This window comes from Aquila chrysaetos, chromosome 10 (genome assembly GCF_900496995.4).
Source record: "Aquila chrysaetos chrysaetos chromosome 10, bAquChr1.4, whole genome shotgun sequence".
Taxonomy (NCBI): domain Eukaryota; kingdom Metazoa; phylum Chordata; class Aves; order Accipitriformes; family Accipitridae; genus Aquila; species Aquila chrysaetos.
Window position 1 is genome coordinate 11561522 of NC_044013.1, and position 22215 is coordinate 11583736.

General features: G+C 46.1%; 2 protein-coding genes across 4 annotated transcripts in view; one reads left to right on the plus strand and one right to left on the minus strand.

Annotated features, from left to right (window-relative positions):
* The window catches only part of LOC115346834 (cytochrome P450 2J2-like), a 105570-nt gene extending 105128 nt beyond the window's left edge, over window positions 1–442 (minus strand). For both annotated transcript variants that reach the window (XM_030027344.2, XM_030027343.2), the window contains exon 1: window positions 339–442. The gene's annotated coding sequence lies outside the window, so the exon portion shown is untranslated. The remainder of the gene's footprint in view (window positions 1–338) is intronic.
* On the plus strand, window positions 433–20466 carry EIF4E2 (eukaryotic translation initiation factor 4E family member 2). 2 transcript variants are annotated; one of them, XM_030027345.1, is made up of 8 exons: window positions 433–657; window positions 1502–1616; window positions 2927–3061; window positions 5575–5679; window positions 8619–8771; window positions 8860–8996; window positions 17304–17382; window positions 19981–20466. In XM_030027345.1, exons 1-7 carry the CDS (start codon window positions 638–640, stop codon window positions 17347–17349), a joined length of 711 nt encoding a protein of 236 aa, XP_029883205.1. In that variant the 5' UTR covers window positions 433–637; the 3' UTR covers window positions 17350–17382; window positions 19981–20466. The 2 variants fall into 2 exon arrangements, with proteins under 2 accessions (XP_029883205.1, XP_029883206.1); XM_030027346.1 differs by lacking the exon at window positions 17304–17382.
* The last annotated feature ends 1749 nt before the right edge of the window (window positions 20467–22215 follow it).

A 22215-nucleotide genomic window follows, 5' to 3' on the forward strand; every position in this document is an offset into this window, starting at 1 on the left:
GGTCCGTTCACAGGATGGAGTGAAGGACGCTGATGACTGGCCTGTGTGGGGGTCATCCCCCAGCCCCACCTGTACAGGACCTGTGCCATCCCTCACTATACAGCGAAGGGAAAGGAAGGGATGGGTCCGGCGGCGGGGCTGGGGCTTGCCTGTCACCACGGGAGGTAAGTTGGGCAGACCCTTTAAAGAGTGACTGACTGACTCCTAAAACTGTATCTACCAGAGACAAATGAACGCTATGAATAAAATTACGAGGAGCTCGAACCCGCTGTCCCTCTCCGTGTCACGCCCACGTCGTGCGAGGTGACAGCTCGACCCCACGCCTCGCCTCACCTCACCTCACGGCGGTTTCCCGCCTCACGCCACACCCAACGTGGTGGCTCTGTCCGCACGCCACTCTCAAGATGGCGGCTGCCCCGCAGTGGTGCTCCCGACAGCGTCCTCACTCAAATGGCAACCGGGGGCGTTCTTTTCCCCCTTCCCTCCGTTCCTTCCGTCGTGCGCCGTGCTTATGGCGCCGGAGGGGAAGCGCGGGGTGGCTCTGGCCGCGCCGCCGGAAGCGGCGGAAGGCTTTGGAGAGCGGACTCGGCGGAGCGGAAGTCGCTGAGGTGGACGGAGGTGGCGGCAGCGAGCGACGATGAACAACAAATTCGACGCGTGAGTCGGCGGCGCGGCCCTCCCCGACCCCCCCCGCCGCTGCGGGGGGCTGCGCGGCCCCGCTCCCTGCCGGCGGCTCCCCTCCGCCGCCGCCGCTGCCTCGGCGCCGGTCGGGCGAGAGGCGATGAGTCACGGGGCCGCGCACAGCCCCGTTCCTCCCCCCCCCCCCGAGCCCGGCCCGGCCCTGCTCGGGTGCTGCTGCCTGGCCCTGAGGGGGTGCGGGCCCGAGGGGTGGGGGCGGTGGTCTGGCGGCACAACCCTCTGCTCGTGGCGGGGCATCCCTCACCGTGCACCGCCGTGGGGCGGGCCGGCTGGCCGGGGAGTCGCGGGCCGCCTTATGGCCCCGCTTCTCGCTCATCTTTTCTGGCCCTTCGCAGGGAGTGGGGCGGGCGGAGAGACCTGTGGGGTGCGGGGCGCTGGCGTGGTGTCTGCTCGCCTGAGGGGCTGTCTCTGCTATGCTTAGGGGCATGGGGAGCTGGGTGGGAGAGGGTCAGCAAAGTTACAGTGACAGGTCTTCATGTTCACCAACTGAGTAGTTAGGGACCCTAACAGGTACCTGGGGTGTTCAGTGGCAGATCAGTATCTAGTACAAACTGGTTTAGTTTCTTCTAAAAAGGTGTTTTGTTGCTGGCTTCTGCTTAAAAATGTGTGCCTAAGATGCCCGTGATGGGCTCTGGGCATGCAAAGTAGTAGTAGTTTTTACTGTGTGGGTTGTCAAGTGTAGATTTTCAAATGCTGATAGCCCTTGTACCACGGAGGAGCTTAGAAGCAGAGACTACTTGGGTTTGGTATGAACCTTCTCAGCTGTGCAATGTAAGACTTGCTTTATCTTTCTCTTTATCAGATTGAAAGATGATGATAGCGGAGACCATGACCAGAATGAGGAGAATAACACACAGAAAGACAGTGAGAAGGAAAAGAACGATCGAGAGAAACCACAGAGTACTACCAAGAGGAAGGTATGGTGCTGGCATCTGCATTCCATCACTAAGGCATGATGTGGGAGTGCTAGAGAGTCAGTCCTCGGTTCAGGGATAAGCAACATATGTCTTGGGCTGTGGTCGCTCAATGTGCTGTTACTTTTGTAATGAAGACGGAGGAGCTATGTTAGCATTTGAATAATTTGATGTAGCTTTTGGAGGTATATAATCTGAGGGTTGAATACTCCCTTCACAAACGCAGCTAGTGATCTGCCAGGCTTTTGAATAAATGTGAGAAATAAAGCTTTATTCTCCCCCAAAATTTTTTTGGAAGAGGGTGTGGAGGAAAGACTTATTGATGAGGGAGTAGTGGCTTGCATTTGGTTTACCAGGCTGTGTTTGTGCCACTGTTGAAATAACTCTTAAGATGGGTCTCTGTATGTGTAGTGTAGCCTAGTTAAGAAGGCTTATATCCATCCTGTTTTCATTTTTTTTAATCTTGTGCTTAGGAAAATTTTTCTGTCTAAAGTAATGTAATCCTTATAAACTTAACATAGACAAGAGGAGGGTAGAGATTTAAACCCTAGTAACTACTGTAACAATGTCAAATGATGCAAGTTAAGGGCTTTTTGGTTTGTTTTTTTCCTGGCAATTTTGACTTTTGGGTAGTGAGTTCTTGTTAGCCTCTTTTGTGCTCATTAGAAGTCTTTTTAATCAGAAATGGGTGTTTTGGAAATTGAAAAATGATCACTGCCCACTGCTAGTGATGGGTTCTGCCAAAGCTGACATAACGAGTTCTAAGACTAATCCTCCCAGAGTGTTAGGGTGTTGGTTGCTTAAGGGAGTTGGTGTCACCAAAGAATTATAATTGCTTTTGAATCATGGTTTAGTATAAATGAGTTTTGTTCTTCCCAGAGAAGGAGAGTATCTTTTTTTTTTTTTTTCTTAATTGGAAAAAGTTAAAACTCTTGCGTTGCCCTTTTTAGTTTGTCTTTTTTCATTTGAGACAGGCACAGTTAAGGACTAAAGGAAAATTTAGTAATACTGCTTCTAATAATTATAAGGGTTGCTTTTTTGTGATGCTCTTCTGAACTTCAGTTACTATTTCCTTAGCCATCCCTGCACTGCAAATTTCTAATATCCTTTGAAATAGTCAGCTGCTGTTAGCCTAATGGTCCATTTCAGACAATACACAGAGATAGTATTTTTCTGTAAAAATGAGGATCGTCTGTTTGTTTTATAGTCTGCGAGGGCAGGAACATGTGGACTTCTGATGCTGTGAATGTAATTTTTCCCATTCTCCTTTTAGAGGAGCATATAAGGGGTAAGCAAGCTTTTCTGTTCTGCAGGCTGTTGTCCCAGGGCCAGCTGAGCACCCCTTGCAGTATAATTACACCTTCTGGTACTCCAGACGAACACCCGGGAGGCCTACCAGCTCACAGAGTTATGAACAGAACATCAAACAGATTGGCACCTTTGCCTCCGTGAGTATATCCCTGTTGTCCTTGTGTTACTTGGGCATGGTGTGGTCATTGTGACTGGCTTACTCCCCGTGTGCTAGATGCATGGACTTGCAGGCTGTGCTCTTGTTGTCAGGAACAGAGGAGAGTGAGTGATTTGCCATGACTTACATATGAGTTCTTGAATTACCTACAGCAGGTGACATGTCTTAAGCAGTTCTCCTCTGCCCTGTGCTAGACATCTGTGCCTGCAGTAATGGTGATAGCTGAGTTAATAATAGAAAATGAAAAGAACTCCCATGTAGCTTAAATCTGCTAGCTGGAGCAGAACTTGACAGGTAAGCAAGAGAAGAAAGGAACAGCTTTTCTGGATGCAATGTAGGTGTGAAGCAATGACTGTACAGTCTCCCCCCTACACTTCCCCCCTGCCCGTATTTCCACCACAAAGACTGTGTTTGGAACAAGCATCTGGTGTGCTGTATATACAAGCAGCTGGTGGCCCATTGTCTGTCTGGAAGTGATGACTGAGGTGCAGTTTGGTGTTGCAGTGAAGTTCATTAAAAGGCAAACTGCTCTCCCTTTCCCCTTCCACTCTTTGAGGTTGTTTATTCCTGGAATAAATTGAGTGTGTCCTGGAAAGGCAGTGTTGGGTTGTTGCGTGGTACTGGCAGTGTAAAACCGTCATTAAGATCCCAAGATACATAAGCAAAACACGTCTCCATTGTAGAGGCAACGCATACAATACCATTCTCAAGGCTAGGAATTCTGTTGGCTGCTTTGTTTTGTGTTTTTTTTTTGGGGGGGGGAGGTTGTTTGTTTTTTGGTTTTTTTCTAAATCTAGTATTTGTCCAGATTTTCCAGGGTCCCTTGCAAATGTTAATTTTGCCCACCAGTAAATTTCTATCTTTTGTAATGTGAGAATTTGTAAAAATATCCCTTTATCGCTTCTGGAGGCTGCAAAAATATGCCTGTCCAAGCAGCTGGGTTGTGTTATCACATCCACACAAGGTAAGAATGGGAAGAATAGCTCTAAGCCTGTCATCGTGGGTAGTTACTGCTCCTATTCCCCTGTGTGAGCAAGTACTTTTAGTTCAGTGAATGAAAAACATGGCTACCGCTTGATGATCTGGTAATAACTTTTCAGTCTGTTAAATCAGTGTAGACTTAACATTGATTTTTAGCTCCTTAGAGGAAAAACTTCGCACATTCTGTTGTCTGCTCTTTGCTGCAAAGAATTTATGGGAGCTGTTGTAGGTTGGAAGTGCTAGAGTTCAGTCAGGATGGAGAGAGACTGGCCAGCAGATATGATGAAGTGTTTGGTTCCAAATTCTGTTTAAGGAGGAGGAACAAGCTTCAGAGAAGAATTGTCTGCACCTAAATCTGGGTTCAGATTTATTCTTTGCTTTTCAGTAGAGAGCTCTAAAAGCTTTTAAATGCTAACCACTAGAGGGCATATTCACTCGGTGTAAGAATGTAATTTCCACTCTGCATTTGGATGTGTTTGACAAAAATAGATTGCTTCTGACCCCACCTCAGTCTTGGTTCATAATTTTATTGGCTATAAAAGCAAATTCCTGCTTGGACGGCAGAGGTCAGAGATTGGAGCAGAATTCCAAGTGCTGACCAAGTCATTAAGGTCTCTGATAAAGTACTTGGGATGGTGTCTGTCCCCTCCAGCCTCACTGCTGATCTGCTTAATCGCTATTGTCTTACTGAGTAGAGTCCTCTTAAAATATGGAAATTAGTATAATCTCTTCCAGTGCCTTGTTTTGTTCTAAAGATCCAGCCTCTCTGAAATCCTTTCTTATCCAGAGAACCTCAAAGGATAAATATGTTGTTTTTAAGAACTGGAAAAGGTAATTCCCTTGCCTTCTGGCCAGATTGTTTGAAGTAGACCCAGGGGTGCCAGAATCAGAACTGGTCAGAGTGAAGTGGTCCAAGCGCACCATGGCAGATTGTAAAAGGAAATAAGAGTTATTTAAATAAAAGCTCTGAATGGTGCCTTAAGATCTTAAACCAACACCAGAATCTGTCTGTTGTCTTAACACCTGGACACAATAAAGTTAAATACAAAAAATGTCTCATTTGGAGGCTCCTGCAATCTCCATGATTGCAGAGAGCAGTGGTTAATGCAGGGCTAATGTGTAGAGGGGCTTGGCTGTAGCTGATGCACTTGACACATACCCACTGATGAAAGTTTGGGCAGTGGGATTTACGAGATATGTTTGGAACTGTTCTCCAGAGAAGCAGTTATCTTAGCACAGCTTTCTTCAGACAAACACGGAGTGACTTTGGAGGCACCTGTTGAATATTTCAAGTGGTCTTCTGGTAATAGAGCCAGTCAGAAACAAGCACCCAAGCTCTGATCCTACCACTGCCTTCTGGGTATCCTAATCAAGACCCTTGTGACAAGAAAGTAGAACAGAAGAGGAGAAGGTGGCTCTGGCCAGTTGGTGTAGAAAGGGAAGCCTGTTTCTGTAGGAATCTGGGCAGTGAACAGTTTGAGCAGCCTCTTTGTGTGGTTTGTGTCATTGCAGGTGGAGCAGTTCTGGCGGTTTTACAGTCACATGGTACGTCCTGGGGACCTGACAGGCCATAGTGACTTCCATCTTTTCAAAGAGGGGATCAAACCCATGTGGGAGGTGAGTTTGAGCTCTCATTTCTGCCTTGATATTTTCCCAGAGTATTCTGGATTTGGAGGGAATCTTCTACAGTGAAGGGACTCTTGTCATTAAATGGCACTCCAGGCTTTTGGGTGCAGTCCTTTCTTCTGGGTTTCTTGTAAACTTGTCCTCAGAACTCTGTCCCATGTAACCTAGCAATACTGTGGCCTGCTGGCAGAGGAGAGGGAAGATGCAGGGAGTTGCTAGCTGCACTCACTCAAAGGTTGCAGAACTGCCTTTGCCTGTGGGTCCGGAGGATCTCTGGGCAGTGTTGCCTGGAGCCCAATGAAGGGGAGACCCCAGCTAAGCTCTGTGCCTCCTAGTATAGACACTTGCCCCTTATTATAGCTTTGTCCAGTGACAGCAGTGTGGGGCTTTCCTCTAGGAGGGCTGGACCTCTGTAAGAGGAATTCAACAAAGCCTATAAGAAACCAACCCTCCTTTTTCAGACAAGAAAGGAAAAGGTGGATATGGTTAAAAGCCTACAGCTGTACGTAGAGCTGGAGATGGAAAGAAGACTTAGCCCTTCATTTGCTTTTTTTTTTTCTGTTCCATGGCACTTAGTTTGCTTCTGTTCATTCATACCCAAATCTGTTAAAAAAGAAAAAAAAATCTTTGCCCAGCAAATCATTCTTCCAGTTCCTGGCCTGCTTCCAGCAGTGACCAACACCATTCGCAATATGAGGATTTTATGTGTTGCTCTGAAGTACCTAATTACGCTGCTTGGTCCTGAGAAATTTATATGTGACCCTAGCTGGCAATTATTTTAAGCAAGGTGTTTTATAGCCAGTTACTGCAAATACAATTTATATAAAACGTTTAACCCTCTTCAGACTCCTAGTGAGCTAGGTCCTCTGATAATGTGTCAGCCAGAGAGTCCACAAGACAATGATACCAGAATTTCTATAAAGCATTTCCCTGTAGCCATTTTAAGATGGGGGTGGAGAGATTCTTTGGGGTTTTTTTACTTCTGGTCCCACTCCCTTCTTGTATTTATAGAAGAGGACCTGGAATCTTGCTGCTGGCCTTCCCTTTGATGCTTGCTTTGTAGAGCTTTGTTTATGCTCCCTTCTCTTCCAAACTAATCCTTACTTACTGTCATTCTTGTAGGCACATATATGCATGTATGTAGCTCTGATCTCTTTCTGGATCCATCTGTGCCTTTTCTGGGTAAAGTCAGGAGCACTAAGCATAATGTTCCCTGGTGATTTACTGGGCTGCAGATCATTATTATTCTGGTAAGGGGAAATCAAATGCTTGACTGAACCGAAGCTTGTTTAACCTGAAAGAAAACTAACAATAACCATAAAACACACAATACAGCATCTGCCTCCCAATCACTGCTCTCTTTCTAGCCTTGAACCTGCTTAAACCACCTTTGAAATATTTTGAGCAATATCATTTTCTCTTCTGATTCCCATTAGTCATTGTGGAATGTTTGAGGAATTAAACCCAACTCCCTGCTTAAAGGCTGAAGCCTAGACGGCTTAATTCTTAGAGTGTGATGTTCACAAGTTGGAAAACAAGGACGCTTAATCGGAGAGTAGTTTGCATCTTGTGGGACTATGCCACATTCCTAGAACTTGTGTTGATTTGGATTCTTCACGGTGCATGTGGCTGCTGTCACTCTTTGAGGTTTGTCCGGCTGATGCCTTCCCCTTTCAGTACAGGCTTTAGCACATACCGGAAAACTAGGAGTCTAGTGAATGCAGCTGTTGTGCTGGCACTTCCATGTTTGCTCAGGATTGCTTCGTTAGCACTTGCTGTCTCTGAGAGCACACGAATATTTAGTTTTATCTGACCCCTAGACAAGCTTTAAGGCTAAAATAAAGTTCTTTGTTTCATTAGGAAGGGTTGCCTTGCCTAGCATCTTCAAGGTGTGTCCCAGCTTGGCAGAGGGCATTGCTGGTGATTTGGCCAGGGATGTCCTGTGTTGTGCGGTCTCCTGAGTTATCATTTGTTCTTCTCTGTTTCTGTCCTAGACCTGTCCTCCCTTTCCCTTCCTAACTGCCATCTCTTTGACTTGTTCATACCTCTCTCTGTTCGGCTTTGGATGGAATTTGTTCCCCTCTGACCTTGTAAGATTTCCCGATGTTATTGTATTAGAGAATGCCACAGTGTTCTTCACAGAGGAGGAGCTGCTGTTTGACATAGGTGTGCGTTCTGTGAAGGGGAGTCTGTAGCAGTTTTCAGCTCTTTTTCAGGTGCAACATATGGAATCACAATACTGAGGTGACAGACTGGGTGCCTAGCATAAATTTTTTCTTTACTCTCTCCCCTCATTTTTGGTTATTTCCCTGGGTCACTGCAGGCTGGAACAAACATTCAGCTGTATGATGTGTGATAATGTCAGTGGCTCCCAGAGACCGGACTGGCCCTTTCTGTGTTAACACAACTTGTGAGCCCATTCCTGGAAATGTGGAAGGAAAATGTTTATCAACTTTTTGCTTGCTTTTAAATATCACTTTGCAAACTCTTTCCCTGCCTTCCATGGTCTGTGATGAGGGCTTTTTCCTGTTTTACAAGCAGAACTGCATATACAGGGGATTAAACAAAGGGGGAATCAGTCTCAGGTTTAGGAATAGTTTTAGGGTCCCTGCCTCTGGTTCTGTGTGCAGATTGGTAGGCTGCTGTTAGTGATTGCTAGTGGGATCAAAACACTAGAGCTCAAGTCTTCAGTGCATAGACCTTCGTCTGGAACGCTGAGAGTCATTGTTTCAAATACTTTGTATTCAAAGTGGTATACCTCTGTCTCTGCTTGTATGGGGGAGAAGCAAAATGCTTTTGCTTAAAAATACCTCCATTCTGTCCCTTGCCCCACCCAATCAATATCTGCTCCTGTCTGTGGCTCTGCTGTCGTGTGGGAAGCAGAAAAATAGCTAGCAGAAAACAAATCGATTTCTTGCCCCTCTTCGTAGGATGATGCCAACAAAAATGGTGGTAAATGGATTATCCGACTGCGAAAGGGCTTAGCGTCACGATGCTGGGAGAATCTCATTCTGGCAATGTTGGGAGAACAGTTTATGGTGGGGGAAGAAATCTGTGGGGCAGTCGTCTCTGTCCGATTCCAGGTAAGTGTTTCTGAGAACTAGCATGTACTTCCATTTGGCAGGGCTACAAAAAGTACCATCTGCTTACCCCTCACATGCTATTCTGTAGGAGGATATTATCTCGATATGGAACAAGACGGCCAGCGACCAGGCCACAACAGCCCGGATACGCGATACATTACGAAGAGTGCTCAACCTACCTCCCAACACCATCATGGAATATAAAACACACACCGATAGCATCAAGTACGTGTGGTGGCAGGGGGAGGGCCTGCTGCTGGTTGCATGCGTGCTTGAGCAATTTAATGCAGATCACAAGAATTGAAAGAAGTGCTCATGTGCGTTAGGGCTGTTCACTGTGAACAGTAATACAAACAGCAGCATTTGTTGCCAGTGCGCTTTGAAAGCTGAATATCTGTCATTATTGTGCTGTTTTTAGGGACATTTGGTTCTAATAGTAAAACCTTATTTTTTTGAAGTGTATAGTCCAGGGCTTTTTTAGCAATCCACCCAGCCTGTCACTTGGGAGATGGGCAGCCCAGTGTGGGACTGTGGCTTGATGTATTCAAAGACAAGATTGCAGTGGGGGGGGCCGAGATCATTTGAATAAATAGAGATTCTGGGGAATAAAGTGCGGAAGCTAACGGGGATTTATAGGGCCATTAGACTTATAAATGGTCTTGGGAAAGTGCTGTGTGAATTTACAGTGCTGTACAAATGATTTCTAATCATAATAAACGTCATATATTAAGTCTTCCAGGCCCTGGTGACAGAGGCTCTTTAACAAGACTAGAAGATCATGGTACACAGAGAGGACAGCTGTATATTTAAATAAACCTATTATAGCTTACCATACCAGGCCATTCAGGGTGACTTTTATTTCCCACAAAGTGACGAAAAATTGTATATATAGGTATTAGAGGTCAATAATGTAATTTTTTTTTTCTTAAGCATATTATAAACCAATACACTGATTAGGTCATATTGGTTAAATTAACACTTGAAAAGGTGTACCTGGAAAAAGAAGTGAAACAAATTAGTAAGACATTGATAGAGCAGCGAGCTTTCTAATCTAGCCCGTAATCAGGGTGTAAGTACCTTTCATGACTTCCTTTCATTATACTAGCTTGTCCTTTCCACACAATCACCCTGTCATCAGTGTGCTGTCAAACAGTTTGGTGAGATCAATCCTGTTTTTAGCAGACAGCTAGCTTCCAGTTGTGGCCGAGTTTGAGTGTGGGTCACTAGCAATAGTACAAAGGTCTCATTTAAACTGCCTGTAGGCATCTAGTGTTCCGTGTTGCCCTCCCTCCTGTGTGCGTGGGAAAGAGAAGGGAAGGAGAAATTATTAGTATTAAACTAAATTTTTTCTAGGCAGCTTTGGTTTCTGAAAGTTCCCACTTCTCTCGTTGAAATCTCATATTCATGAATTTGCCAGTAACACTTCTCATGCACTTTTTGCCAGGAGAGGGCACTATCGACCCTCTGTCCATGTTATGAGATAGCAAAGTGCTCATGTGGACACATAACAGGATATTTTACTCCTGTTCAGCAGTAGCAGACTGCAGACCGTGGTGATGCAGCTTTGTGGTGGGAGGAGAGGGGTGTTTGACTTCTCTCAGTCTCTGTAGGGAAAGCTGTGTACTGAGCCAACTGTCCTAAGCTGTGGTGGTAGTTCATGTAGCAAGTTTAGAATGAAAATGATGTGACCTTTTCTGTATAAGCTGTGGTCACCAGCACTTCCTAGCACAGAGGATGCTGCTATAGCAATGTTTGTAACTGTTCTTGCTCTCACAGGTGTCAGTCCTTGAGTGATGGTACATCCAATATTGTCGTCTTATTTCCCTACAACAGTATAACATGCCATGCTGGCTGCCCTCTTCCTGCATAGCATCAAAGTTTCATTTTGTGCTGCTGACGTATGGTGCAAGATGAGCTTGTCCAAGAATAACAGGTGTTTGGGGAATCAAGTTTAGTAGCTCAGATTACAGGTGGGAGCAATTCTTAAATAGGGGTGGACTGGCCTGTCTCCCACTTATTCTTCTGTGGGGGTAGGAGGGATAGTCAGGAGTTGTTTTGATGGTGTCCTAGTGAGGTAGATCTAAGCAATTAACCTTCCGCCATGTAGGGGATCATGAGAGCTCTTTTTTTCCATTGCCTCGCTTGAGCTCCAGCAGTCTGATTGCAGTGCTGTCCAACATCTCCTTCTAATGGCACTGGTGTAAATTTAGAGCAGAACTGCTTGTCAGTGGAGTTTCTGTGTAGTGATGCGTGGACCAACTTGTGCCTTTCTCGCCTGGTACCAGCAGGCAGCAAGCGGCAGCAGCTGCAGAGGTGACGGTGCCTGCTTTGTTGACAGAGAAGAGCAGGACAGCCCCAGCTTTCAGTCTGACTCTGCTTGGCTATGCTTCATATCATTAAGGTTCTCTCACTAATGAAGAATCTCTTGTGTAACTAGTTCTATCGTCCATAAAGTCTGGCTGCTTTTCCTCACCCATCTATCAAGCCCTGTTGAAATACTGTCCGTCATGAATAAACTCCACTTATGCTGCGCATGTACCATGTGATTTATGACTCGGGAGGGCTTTCTAGCCAGCACTCTATATTCACACTCTGGCTGTGTTTTATGAAAGGCTCTAATGGAAGAGCTGTGCTGTAGGCTTTGTCAGGGCTGCCTTTCTAGGGGGGCTCGTGGCATTTTTCATTTGTATGGGCTGCATCTCTCCACTAGAGCTCTGCTCATGTGCAGGGTTTGATTGGCATTGATTGTGCTTCAGGGAAGGGAGCATGCTTAGCAAGAAAAGAACAGGCGTTTCTCAAAACCTTGACTTTTAGGTAGCGAATTGACCTGGATTAGCTTTTGACACACTGTAAATGAACGCTTCTGTAGAAATTGCTAGCATGCCCCTCACTGTGGAACCTGAGCCCTGTGTTTCACGTTTTATATATTCCTTTTGTGATGATGTGTTTCATATTAACTCATTTTTAGACACCATTTTTCATGAGTTGTCAGTGAGGCTGCAGCCCCCTTTGTTTCAGAAAGCACTGGTGCTGCCAAGCTGCATTTGAAAAGTATCTGTTGCTTCACAGCTATTCCAAGGAGCTATTCTGCATTCTGTCCTTTCTGCTCTTAGTGGTGGGGCTTGTACATTTAGCTAGATAAGCAGATCTTTCATTGCAGTTTTCCTGTGTTTGTCCTTTCTCTTGCTTGTGATATTGACAAGCTGCCTAAATCCCAGTCAGTGGAAGGGTCAGCCTAGTCCGTATTAATTTCCTATCTTGCTAGAAGAGCTAGAACAATCTCTTGGACTCTGCTTAATTCCAGGGGATTTATAGTACCTTAGATGTTACAGTGCTGAGCACCTGAAAAGAACATATGTGACATTTTGTGGGCTACATTGTTTCAGCAGCCGGAGAGAAATCGCTTCTCTTTGTTCTCGTGGAGGTGGACTGAGAGGTGCACTCGGATGTAGTGAACCACTTAATAGGTTCTGTTCATCAGTGTTGTTAACCTTGGAGGTGGCATGGTCCACAGTGACAGTGGGTTATGGACAGTGACACTCCCTGTGGTTTGGAATTAAGAAAAAAAAAAAATGACCTCTTACTTTTGCTGCCTTAGGAGATGCACTGTGCTTTTTCTGAAAGCAGAATATTGCTGGCCACAGCCTGGTCATGTCTCAGTGAAGCCACTGAAAATACTCAGGTATCTGTAGTGAGTGAACTGCAATTGGGAGAGGGGTGGAGGGGAAGTGATCGCTGTAAAATTTTATTTTTGAACATTGCAGCGTTAAGTGCTGCTTGGCTGTCTTGCATACACCTTTGCCCTGCCTGGGGTTATCAGCCTTTCTTTTCCCCACTGATAACTGTGGTCAGTGACCATCTCCTGTGTTGAGAGCTCTCACCTGCAGTACTATCCAGGAATCCCAGGCAAATTCAACAACTTTGCTTCATATGCCAGGAGAGACCTGTGCAGGCTGCCACTGAGCAGGCTGGTCTGGAAATATTTTGGTTGCTGTGTGACTTTATGGATCGTCCTGTCAGCTCTAAAGCAAGGCTGCTTTTTCTGAAAACAAAGCTTCAGTTATTTTGAGTGCCTGCTGCAGTGAGAGCTGAGCAGGGTATAAAACTATCCTTTCCTTTCAAAGTCACCACTGATAACTAATGGGACGGCTCGAGTAAACGAGAAGAATAGTTGATCTTAATAGGGCTGGCACTGGATTCATTTCACTGCAGGCAGTTGGAGGAAATAGCCTCAGACTGTATGTTAGCTAGAAAACAAGCAGATATCCTATGGAGGGATTACGGGTATGCCCTGTAAGAAGACTGCAGGGGCAAGGTTCTTGGGACAAAAAAGTGAAGAATGACAAAAAAGTGAGGAATGAGGAAGAGAAATCCCCATGGAAGTGGCAGGTGTTGGGCAAGAAGATCAGTGTTTGTGAGACTGGTAAGCTGGTGGTGGGGTGCTTATGAGAAGTCTCCCTTGTTGTTACATCAGAGTTAACTAATTCTGTAACTCTGTTACGTTTTTATAATGCTGGTTTCCATTTGCTTGCTAATTTCCAAGACCTTAGGAGAACTCCTCAATGCTGCTGCCCTAGTTGTGTCATCTTTGTCTTTGACTGTATCTTAAATGGTGTGGGCAGAGTTAGCCTTGTCTAAAGTTAGATGGTTTGCAAATAGGACCCATACACACTGTCTGATACCTGTCAGTGGAAGGCAGGTTGCTTTGGGTCTTGCCAGTTCTAGAGACCTGTGTTGTTTCACCCTCATTCCTTCAAGTCTGAGAGCAGGAATAAAAGCTAGAAGAGAGTGGTGATGTTCCAGATCTGGTATCTGTCCTCTTCTCCTGAGCTTCTGCAATACTGGCTTAATTCATTTATCACTCCATTCTCCAATTCCAGTAATATTTCCAGATGCTGCAAGTCTAAGAGCACTTCCATAGACCTGGGCTTTCAAATGATGGATTCATTGATTTGTTCTCAATCACCGTAGTATGCTTTATTCAGAAGTGTCTGTGACTTTGTAAAAGGCTTCCTTATCTTGGTGGCCTGTCTCTTACCAAAGAAGTGACTATAGTGCATTTATTTCATGTTTCTTTTCAAGGAGGTCGGTGCAGATGTCTTCATTTCAAAGTCATGATGGCTACCCTATTTGCCTTTGCTACAGATACTGCCAGATACGTGAAAAAATTATTTCAGACTAAAAGAATATCCTAGATTTTTTTAAAGCTGTTAGTTTTCAGGCCTGTCACAAAGTTCTTGACTGCCTTTGAACAAATCCCGAACACTCTCATAGAACATGGGGAGCACCCAGAAAGAGGCTGTGCTGCTCTAGACACAATACCTGCAGAGTGTAGTGAGTGATCAGTGTGCTGGGAGATTGCACGCAGGCTCGCAGAAGGGACAGACCTTGGGGACTGTTGTGATGATAGTATGCACTATGGGCTGTCTCCTTTTTTAGCTGGGGAAGGAGGTGGTAAGGAGGCAGGGCTGCACAGGGAAATACTGAAGGGGAACTGCTAGGACTTAAAAGATTGAGGGTGGTTAGAGGAAACAGCTAGTGCTGCTTGCACAATGGTCATTTGGAAAGTCCCTTGAGGCAGCTGTGGTGGCTCTTCCTCTTTTTGCTGGAGTCTCCAATAGTGGCTCCTATTTGGATTTTTTTTCCCCCAACTTATTTGATGGGGGTAAAGGGAGCCCTGCCTGGGTCCTGACCCTGGACAGTGGGGGAGAAGATGGGAATTTTCAACAGTTGTGGGTCAGGAATGTGCGTGGAAGAACAGCTCTGGCTGGCTTTATTTTGCCTGCTAATGTTTCCATTTCCCATCTGTTCAATGGGAATAACCTAAGTGTTGGGGATCAATTCAGTGAGTATCTGATCGCTGCGCAGACAGTATAGCAATAAGGTACTAAAAATGTCTATACATAAAAATAACCTCTTAGACTCTCTGGCACTGTGCCTTTGGCACGTCACAGGTCGTAAAGATTCTGCCAGACAAAATTAACTGGCAGCCTTGTTCGGTACGAAATGGAGAGCAGTTTGCTCCGCTAGCATAGTTTAGGTACATTAGGGCAGACACATCCTGGTGGATTTTTTCAGTCAAGTCAGCAGATAGTTGGAGTCATTAGTACTATAATATATATGAGGGTCTTGGCTTAAAAATTCTTGGCTGGAGGAGCTTTTTCTCTCTGTCTGAGAAGGACTTGGCAGCTGAAGGACTATGTGCATGATGTTATTGGGATGTTGGAACAGGGAACTCCTTGGTTTGAAAGGGGTAATAAATTATCGATTATGTTGACAAATAATCTGCCCTTGTATCCCTTCTGTAGAGAACAAAAGTTACAAGTTTGGGGAGAACTGTGGGAGAGGAAGGAGAGAAGATGTGGTTATGGGTGATGGAAATGTGGTAGAAATACAAGGCATGGGAGGTTGGAGGGAAGACGTGAAGGTAGAGACTTTTTGACAAGGCTGGAGATGTGCATAGCTTTCCAATCTGTATTCAGCAGCTAAGAGGTCTTCAGATCCAGAGTTTCTCTTCCCCCTAACTTTCTTCTGGAGGGAGGCAGTTGTACCCACAGTGTCTAGTACCATGTGCTGACTGGGTGACATGGGCAGTTTTCCTTTTTCTGGAAGATTTCTTGGCCTTGAAGGGTGCTGTGTCTGGGGAGACTTGGGGGAAGAGTTCCCATTTAGGGGCTTCTGTGCTGCTGCCTTGCTTAGAATGAGCCACCTGTGGGTTTCTTTCCTCTATGCAGCATACTGCTGTACTTCAGACTGAATTGCAGATCTGACCTGGTGTACTAATGCACCACAGCTGTGTCCTGTGTGCCGTCCTGTTGCATCTGCAGCACCCTTTTCTTTCTCCCTCACATTTCCTTTGCCTTCAGGGGCTCATGTCTGAGGGTCAGCTAGACATACCATGGAGCTTTGGGACTCCCATGGATGACTGTTACTCCCTTGTCCATCCTAGTCAAGATCAGGAGGATTTTGAGCTACCATGGAGGGAGACTGAGGAGAAAACCTAGCCAGCCATAGATAAGGACTCTTAGACCAGCTCATTCACCTTGGTAGTTCACAGGAGCCTGTGCCTTGGATTCCTATGGAGGTTTAGTTGCTTCTTGGAAGTTTTGTCAAAGCAGTTTTGAACTGGGAAGAACTGGAGTGTTTTGCCACTCACCAGGCCTGTACTGGTGATGCTGAAGTCAGTGATCTGTAGGATTTCACCTTCAGTGCTTTCAAAAGAGGGATTTGCCGTCCTTCGGTCTGGGAAGGCAGTGTCACAAGTTCCAAGTTATACACCACAGTGACAAGCTTCTTGCTTGTGCCCTCTTTGTTGGGTTCCCAGCAAGACTGCCTGTATGTGGTGTACGGTCTTGCAGAGTGCATGTGATGGGCACTCTGCCAGTATACTCTGTGTTTGTTTGGGCTATGACTCTGCTGGGAAAGAGCATATGACACCTGAGCTGCTTTTGCAAATGCTGATTGGGAGCTTGACTCTGTGAGGCTCAGGTAAGAGCCAGGCTGGTGGTCTGGTTTTGGCACAGATGCTGACTAATACAGGCAATGCAGGAAACAAGATGTGAGGTAGCTGCTAAGTACCAGCAACAAAATCTGCAGCGTGGTCTGGTTTTATGACTGACCTGGATTCCCTTTAAGGTCCCTCCAGCTCCATGGGACTCTCTGGGTTCAGTAAATGGCTTGGCATGTGCTGTAGGCACCAGCACTGTTTTGCTGGGCATGGAGAACTATGAGATTCTTTGATGTCTCTGATCCCAGAAGATAATAGTCATGCTCACATTAACCTCGGCATCTTTTCCCTGAGAGGGCTTTCAGTATGCTGCCTTCGTAAAACAGACAGCAATTTTTCAGTCTGCTAGCTTCGTCCGTCAGTAACATTCTCCACCAGGGAATGCAGCGTTAGGCCTGTCCTTCTAACTTATCTGAAAACATTTTCATTTCAAATAGCTGTAATGTTTTTACTGGGTTGTCATTAACAATGCAGGTTTACAATAGGAAATGAGACTTTCTAATAACAATTGGATTCTGCTGCCTGATCGAAGAATTTTGTAATAACTAAGCTGTGTGGCATTAAAAGAAGCCCCTTTTGGGGGGATTACTACATACACAGGTATGTGGTGAAGCATGAAGCCAGTAACTGGCTGAGTTTAACCAGCCAAGGAACGTGATAATCCTCCAGAAAGACGTAACATCGGCTATTTTATTAGCAATAGGAAATGGATATTCCATTTGTGACTGGGAAGGTCATACCTGTCTCTGGGTATTAATGTAGCTATATCACCAGCAGCCAGTGGGAACGCTTCATGTCTGTGCAGAACGTTAAAGCTGCCTCGCGCTGTCAGATGTTTGGCTGGGTTTTAAGGATGCTTCTATCCACTAGGGCTATCAGAGAATATTGCCTTGCTCTCTGAAGACAAGTGCCTTTCAAACGCCATTGAATGTTTCTGCTCTCGTTAAAAGTTAAGAAGCCTTTGATCTGAAGTGCTGTTTTTTTGTTTTTTGTTTCATTTTTTTTTTTTCCCTCTGGCTTGCCAGGGCCTGGGAGGAGTTTCATGGCCTGGTGAACAGCAGTGGCCGCTGATCGAACGCTCCCCCTCCCTCTGTCACACCCAGGGTAGGGCCTCATCTTTCTTCCTATGTGACTTCATGGCATACCTCTCAGCTTCCAACCCTTGCCAACATGGGCTGGCATGTTCTCTTGCCTTATAGGCCTGGTGGTGGGCCCATTCTGCTATTGGCTCTTTCCCAAAGGTCAAAATAATTTAATTTTTTTTGACCAAAGACACTGACATTCACTGTGGTCTCCATTCACACAGCATTTTCTGTTGTGATGCTGTGTGCTATTTTGCTAATGTGTCCTTCCTCTGTGCAAGGCATTTATATCCCAGACCTGGTCCCAGGAGGCTGAGAGGTATGTCTTCAGCTTGGGTCTGTTGCCTAGGGTTGACTGTAAGCAGGTATGGAGTGGTAAATGAATGCTAAGCACATCTGTGTGATGGACGCTGAGAGAGGCACCTGGAGCTTGGCATATGTGCCTTTGCTCTTGACAGTGGGCTGGAGCAGAATAAATTAGTCTGTCAATAAAAGCTTGTTCAGGAAGGACACACAGTAGCTACTGTATTTAGGAATAATAATGTGGTGGCTAATGAGATGAAACCACCTGCTACTACTGGTAGTGGCAACTGACCATGTGCAGAGAAAATAGCCAAGGTGAGTTCAGGGCTGTTGTGAGCCTCACAGCTCAGATTGTTTTTCCCCTCCAGTGCCTGTTTCCCTGATGGCAGGTCCTTTCCTTAAAAAGGGCTAGCGGGAGACCTGGTGATGGGAGTTGCGTTTGGTGGTAGCCAAGTGGGATCGCTGCATTGCTGAGTGCCAGAGCAGAGGAACCCACTGGAAGGAAGTGTTACATTTCCCAGTTCCCACCCCATGGTGGTATGTAGCTGCTCCAACACAGCTGAGCTCTGAGGGGTCACTGGGGATCCCAAAACCTCCCTCCACAGCTTTGGGCATGCAGTGTTCTCATAGCTTGCTCTGAAGTCATGGGTGAAAATAATATCTTTCCTCACAGATTTGGCTTTTTGTGAGGATCAATGGTTACAAAATGTTATGCAGGCACCTAGTAGTGTGTTTACTGTTAGATGACGTTCAAGTGAGCTTCTAGAAGAGGAAACCAGCTCACTTCATGAAATACCAGTCTCAGAAGGCAGTAAATGTGCCAAGCATATAGGAAAACAGTGACAGTTGTTTTAGCTATCAACTGTATTGGGTTACCTATGCTGACCAGGGAGAGTAGTGATGAGCAGAGGGCCTGGGGCACCCTGATAAAGGCAAAAGGAGAGGAAATGTAGAAACCTGTCTGAGAAAGAGTTAACCAAAGTGTGCTGTCCTCCTGAGGTAGATGGCACAGGTGAAAGTACAGTATGGGATAGAAAGCCAAACCATTGTTGCAGATTAACCGGAATCCAGTTAATGAATCCTGAATCATGTTCCCAAAAGGCAGCACAGCCTACTTTGCTGACAAGTGCAAAGGTGAACCCCAGCCTTCTGCAGATGGCCTCCAGCTTGGTTTTTGCTGTCCTGTCATAGCAGAGTAACTTGTTTTACTCTCTAAAGAGTGTTTTTTACTTCCTTCTGCTCCTCCAGTTCTCCAGCCTGCCTCCTGGAGGTGTTCCAGCATGCACTGTGCTGTGATGTTACAGCTACCTTGCAGCTCTTCACAGCACACAATGCTAGCTCAAGGGTTTAAGCAGGATTTTACAGTCCTGCAGAGCACCTTGCTTCTGAGGCTGCTGCCTTTGCTCTTCAACATAGCTCTGGTGATTTGGTGTGATATGTGCTGGGGCATCCCTAGGTGTTTGGTTTGGGCAACTTACTGCCCTGTCCCTGTTATGGGAAGAGCTGCCAAACCTATCCTCTCAAAATAGTTGCAATCTCATTTATTTCCATTTGAGTTTAAAAAAAACACACCACCTTTCTATTAATGTGTAAATATGCTTTGCCTGTTGCTGCTGCTCACAGGCTAGCAGTAAGCATTAACACAGATCTCTGTAACCTGCCCCATCTTCAATTGCTGCCATGTGCCACAAGACTATACAAATGAAGGTTGTAGACCAGCAGTCCTTTCTTTGTCGGTAGCCCCTGCGACTCACATGGCTGTACTCATGTGAGTAGAAGCTGCTGAAGAAACTCTTCTATTTAAACTTGAGGGAAACATCCTTTTCAGATTAGATATTCTTTTAAGGTAGGAGAGACCAGAGAGCTAAACTTGTTGACAGCATGACAAAAGGAGCCTAAATACGAAGGACGGAGGCAAGAGGAGGTTGGACTGATGGTATATTTGTGCTCCAAGAAGAATCCCTGAGGACAAATGTTTGGGAAGGAAGAGATCTTGTAAGTTGTTTAAACACCAGAATCTATCAGGGAGGTTTCCAGAGTCTATCATATGCTTTGCTCACAGGAGACGACACTTTTTTCTTCCCAATGAATGGGGATGAACCAGGATCTTTCCATGTTCCAAGTGTTCTGGAGCAGCAGGTTGACTTATGTGAAAAGTCTCTAGTTAGAAAGCAGACCTGCTTAGGAGGTTTAAGGAGCATTGATTTGAGTGACATTGTGGGATGGCAACACTGGTAGCCATGGTGGGTGGAATGGGGGGGTGCTGTGATCTGAAGGAATGCACACCTTTAACCTCTTTCTTCCCTCTGTTTTCCAGGGATAATTCAAGCTTTCGAAACACAAAAATCACGTTGTGAGAACAAGAGTTGGCACTAAGCTCCTCTCTCCGTGTTGAAAGCACTGAGAGGTCTCCACCAGTGCCCTCCGACCTCTGAAAGGACTCATGGGCCACTCTCTTGCACTCCTCCTTGGAGGAAGGATCCATCTGAAGCCCTCCAGCAGCGGTGACAATAGAGGCTGATTTTTGTCATACACAAACTTTTTTTTAGCAGTGGGGCGGGAGGCCAACCTTTCAATTAGCAGTGTGCCCTTGGGGCCGCATCTTGCAGCACTTTCCTCTCTTTCTCTACATGGCATGCAGGATCTCTGGGATTCTGCCTCAATGTCAGAGCCTTTTGCTGAGGGATACCAGTATTATAAATCTCTCTGCAGCTGGGAGGAGCTTCCCAGTTGAGAGTCAGCCCTATGGTTTTCAAATGCCCCCTTTCAGCTCTGCCAATAAATTATTGGGTCTCTTTGTTTCTTTCAGTCTCTCTTTTTTGGCTCTGTCTAAAAATCGGTGGGATGGTATTTCTCTAGGCTGTGGTAAGGCCCCAAGCCTGCTTCCGCCAGCTCCATTAAGCATCTTCCCCTGAGCTGCCCACCTACATGAAGCAGCAAAGCACCCCAAGTGCCAATGGTGACCAAACTTTGCTGTATTTGTGGAGTTATAGGGGCAGAGGAGTTAGTGATGTAACATCTTGCTTTAAAAGTGATAAGCTTGCTTTGTCTTTGTCCCTTCTTCATACTCCCTGGGTAGCAGTGCCTTGGACCCAGCCCTGTTTGTTGGGGAGAGGGATGCAAGCTTCCCTTAAACTAGGACAAAGAGATGTTTGGTGTCACTTAGTTGCCTTGACTCTGGCTGTCTCAGTAGAAAGCCAGCAGTGCTGCCCTGTGTTGGATCCAAGGAAAGGCTGAATGCAGGGCCATGCATGCTTCTGGGGTGCGCTGAGGTTTGCAAGTCTCCAGCCATCTGGGAAACTGGACCCCCAGTGGGTGTAGCAGAAGAGGGTGATGGCCTAGGCTGCTGCTTATAGCTGCGTGAAAGCTGTGGCCATAAGAGGGGCTGCGAGTGACCCCGTCTCCTGTCCTGTGGGGTGAGCCTAGTCTGATGGATTGTTGCCTGGAAAGCCAGCATGGCTGCAATTCAGATGCCACGGAAACAATAGGAGCTAATTATTTCCTCTGATTCTGCTTGACTACAACACTAATTGTACTCATTAACAGCTCCAGCCTTTTCCCCTTTTCCTTGGGGAATCGCACAATTGCCTTTTGTTTTTAATAGAGCCTTTACATCAGGCCCAGGAGGGGAGGCTGCGGCCAGAGATGGGGCACATCTCCTGCCCTACGTGCTCTGCGCAGTCCCTCAGGAGGAGGGGCTGCTTGGGCCAATTTGGTCACTACTGCAGAACTAGTGGCCCATGTCTGGGACGATTACCAGCGCTGGGGACCGGGAGACCTTCAGCCTCATGACTCCAATTGCAAATTCCTTGAGTTATTATTGAAGTCTAGACTGAAAGCAGCCAGGACCGGCAGAGAAAACAGTTTAAAATATTCAGTCTTCTGAAGGGTTTGTTTTCCCTTGAATATTGAGGGTGTCAGTCCTAGGCTGTCTCTAGAAACATTCAGCGCACTGACAGCGATGACTAACTGCTCCCTGTGGTCAGGCAGTTTGTGCCTGCTGGCACCTGGCTGGGCAGGGAGCAGGGCAGTTCCCCGCGCTGTGGTGGCATCTCTCTCTGTGTTTCTTGAGACCCCACTGTCCTATTCCTGCTCTTGCCACTTGTTTGTCACAAGCTCACAATCAAATGCTCTTTTCCAGGCGCAGTTTGTTTTCCCCGCTGCGATCAGGTACTACTACGGCTGCTACTTAAAATTCCCTTTAAATACAACTCTCCCCTGCTGCTCTCCAGTATTTGTTAGGGGGGATTTAGTTGTAATTACATTTTGGCAATCTAAGCAAAAATAGCCTTGCAAGGCAAGGCTGAAATACTAGCTGCAGGCTCCTTTTATTCACAGCGCATTTAGCTTCTTGCAGATGACATCACTTAGGGCTTTAGTCCTGTTGTTGTGCCCAGCTGCACGTCACGTCCACCTCTGCTATTTCATGTACTCGCCCACTTCTCGCTTCTGATGCCCCGTGTCTAAGCTGGTGCTGATGAGTGCAGGCTTGCTATTAAATCTGAAAATGCTGCAGTCCTGCTGTGTTCGCCCTTAAATACGCTTTCCGAGT

Excerpts from the sequence above, each read along its gene's own strand:
- EIF4E2 (XM_030027345.1), top strand. The coding sequence starts at position 638 with ATGAACAACAAATTCGACGC. Across the intron at positions 8,772-8,859 it reads TCGTCTCTGTCCGATTCCAG|GAGGATATTATCTCGATATG; the intron begins GTAAGTGTTTCT and ends GCTATTCTGTAG. Across the intron at positions 8,997-17,303 it reads ACACACACCGATAGCATCAA|GGCCTGGGAGGAGTTTCATG; the intron begins GTACGTGTGGTG and ends CTGGCTTGCCAG.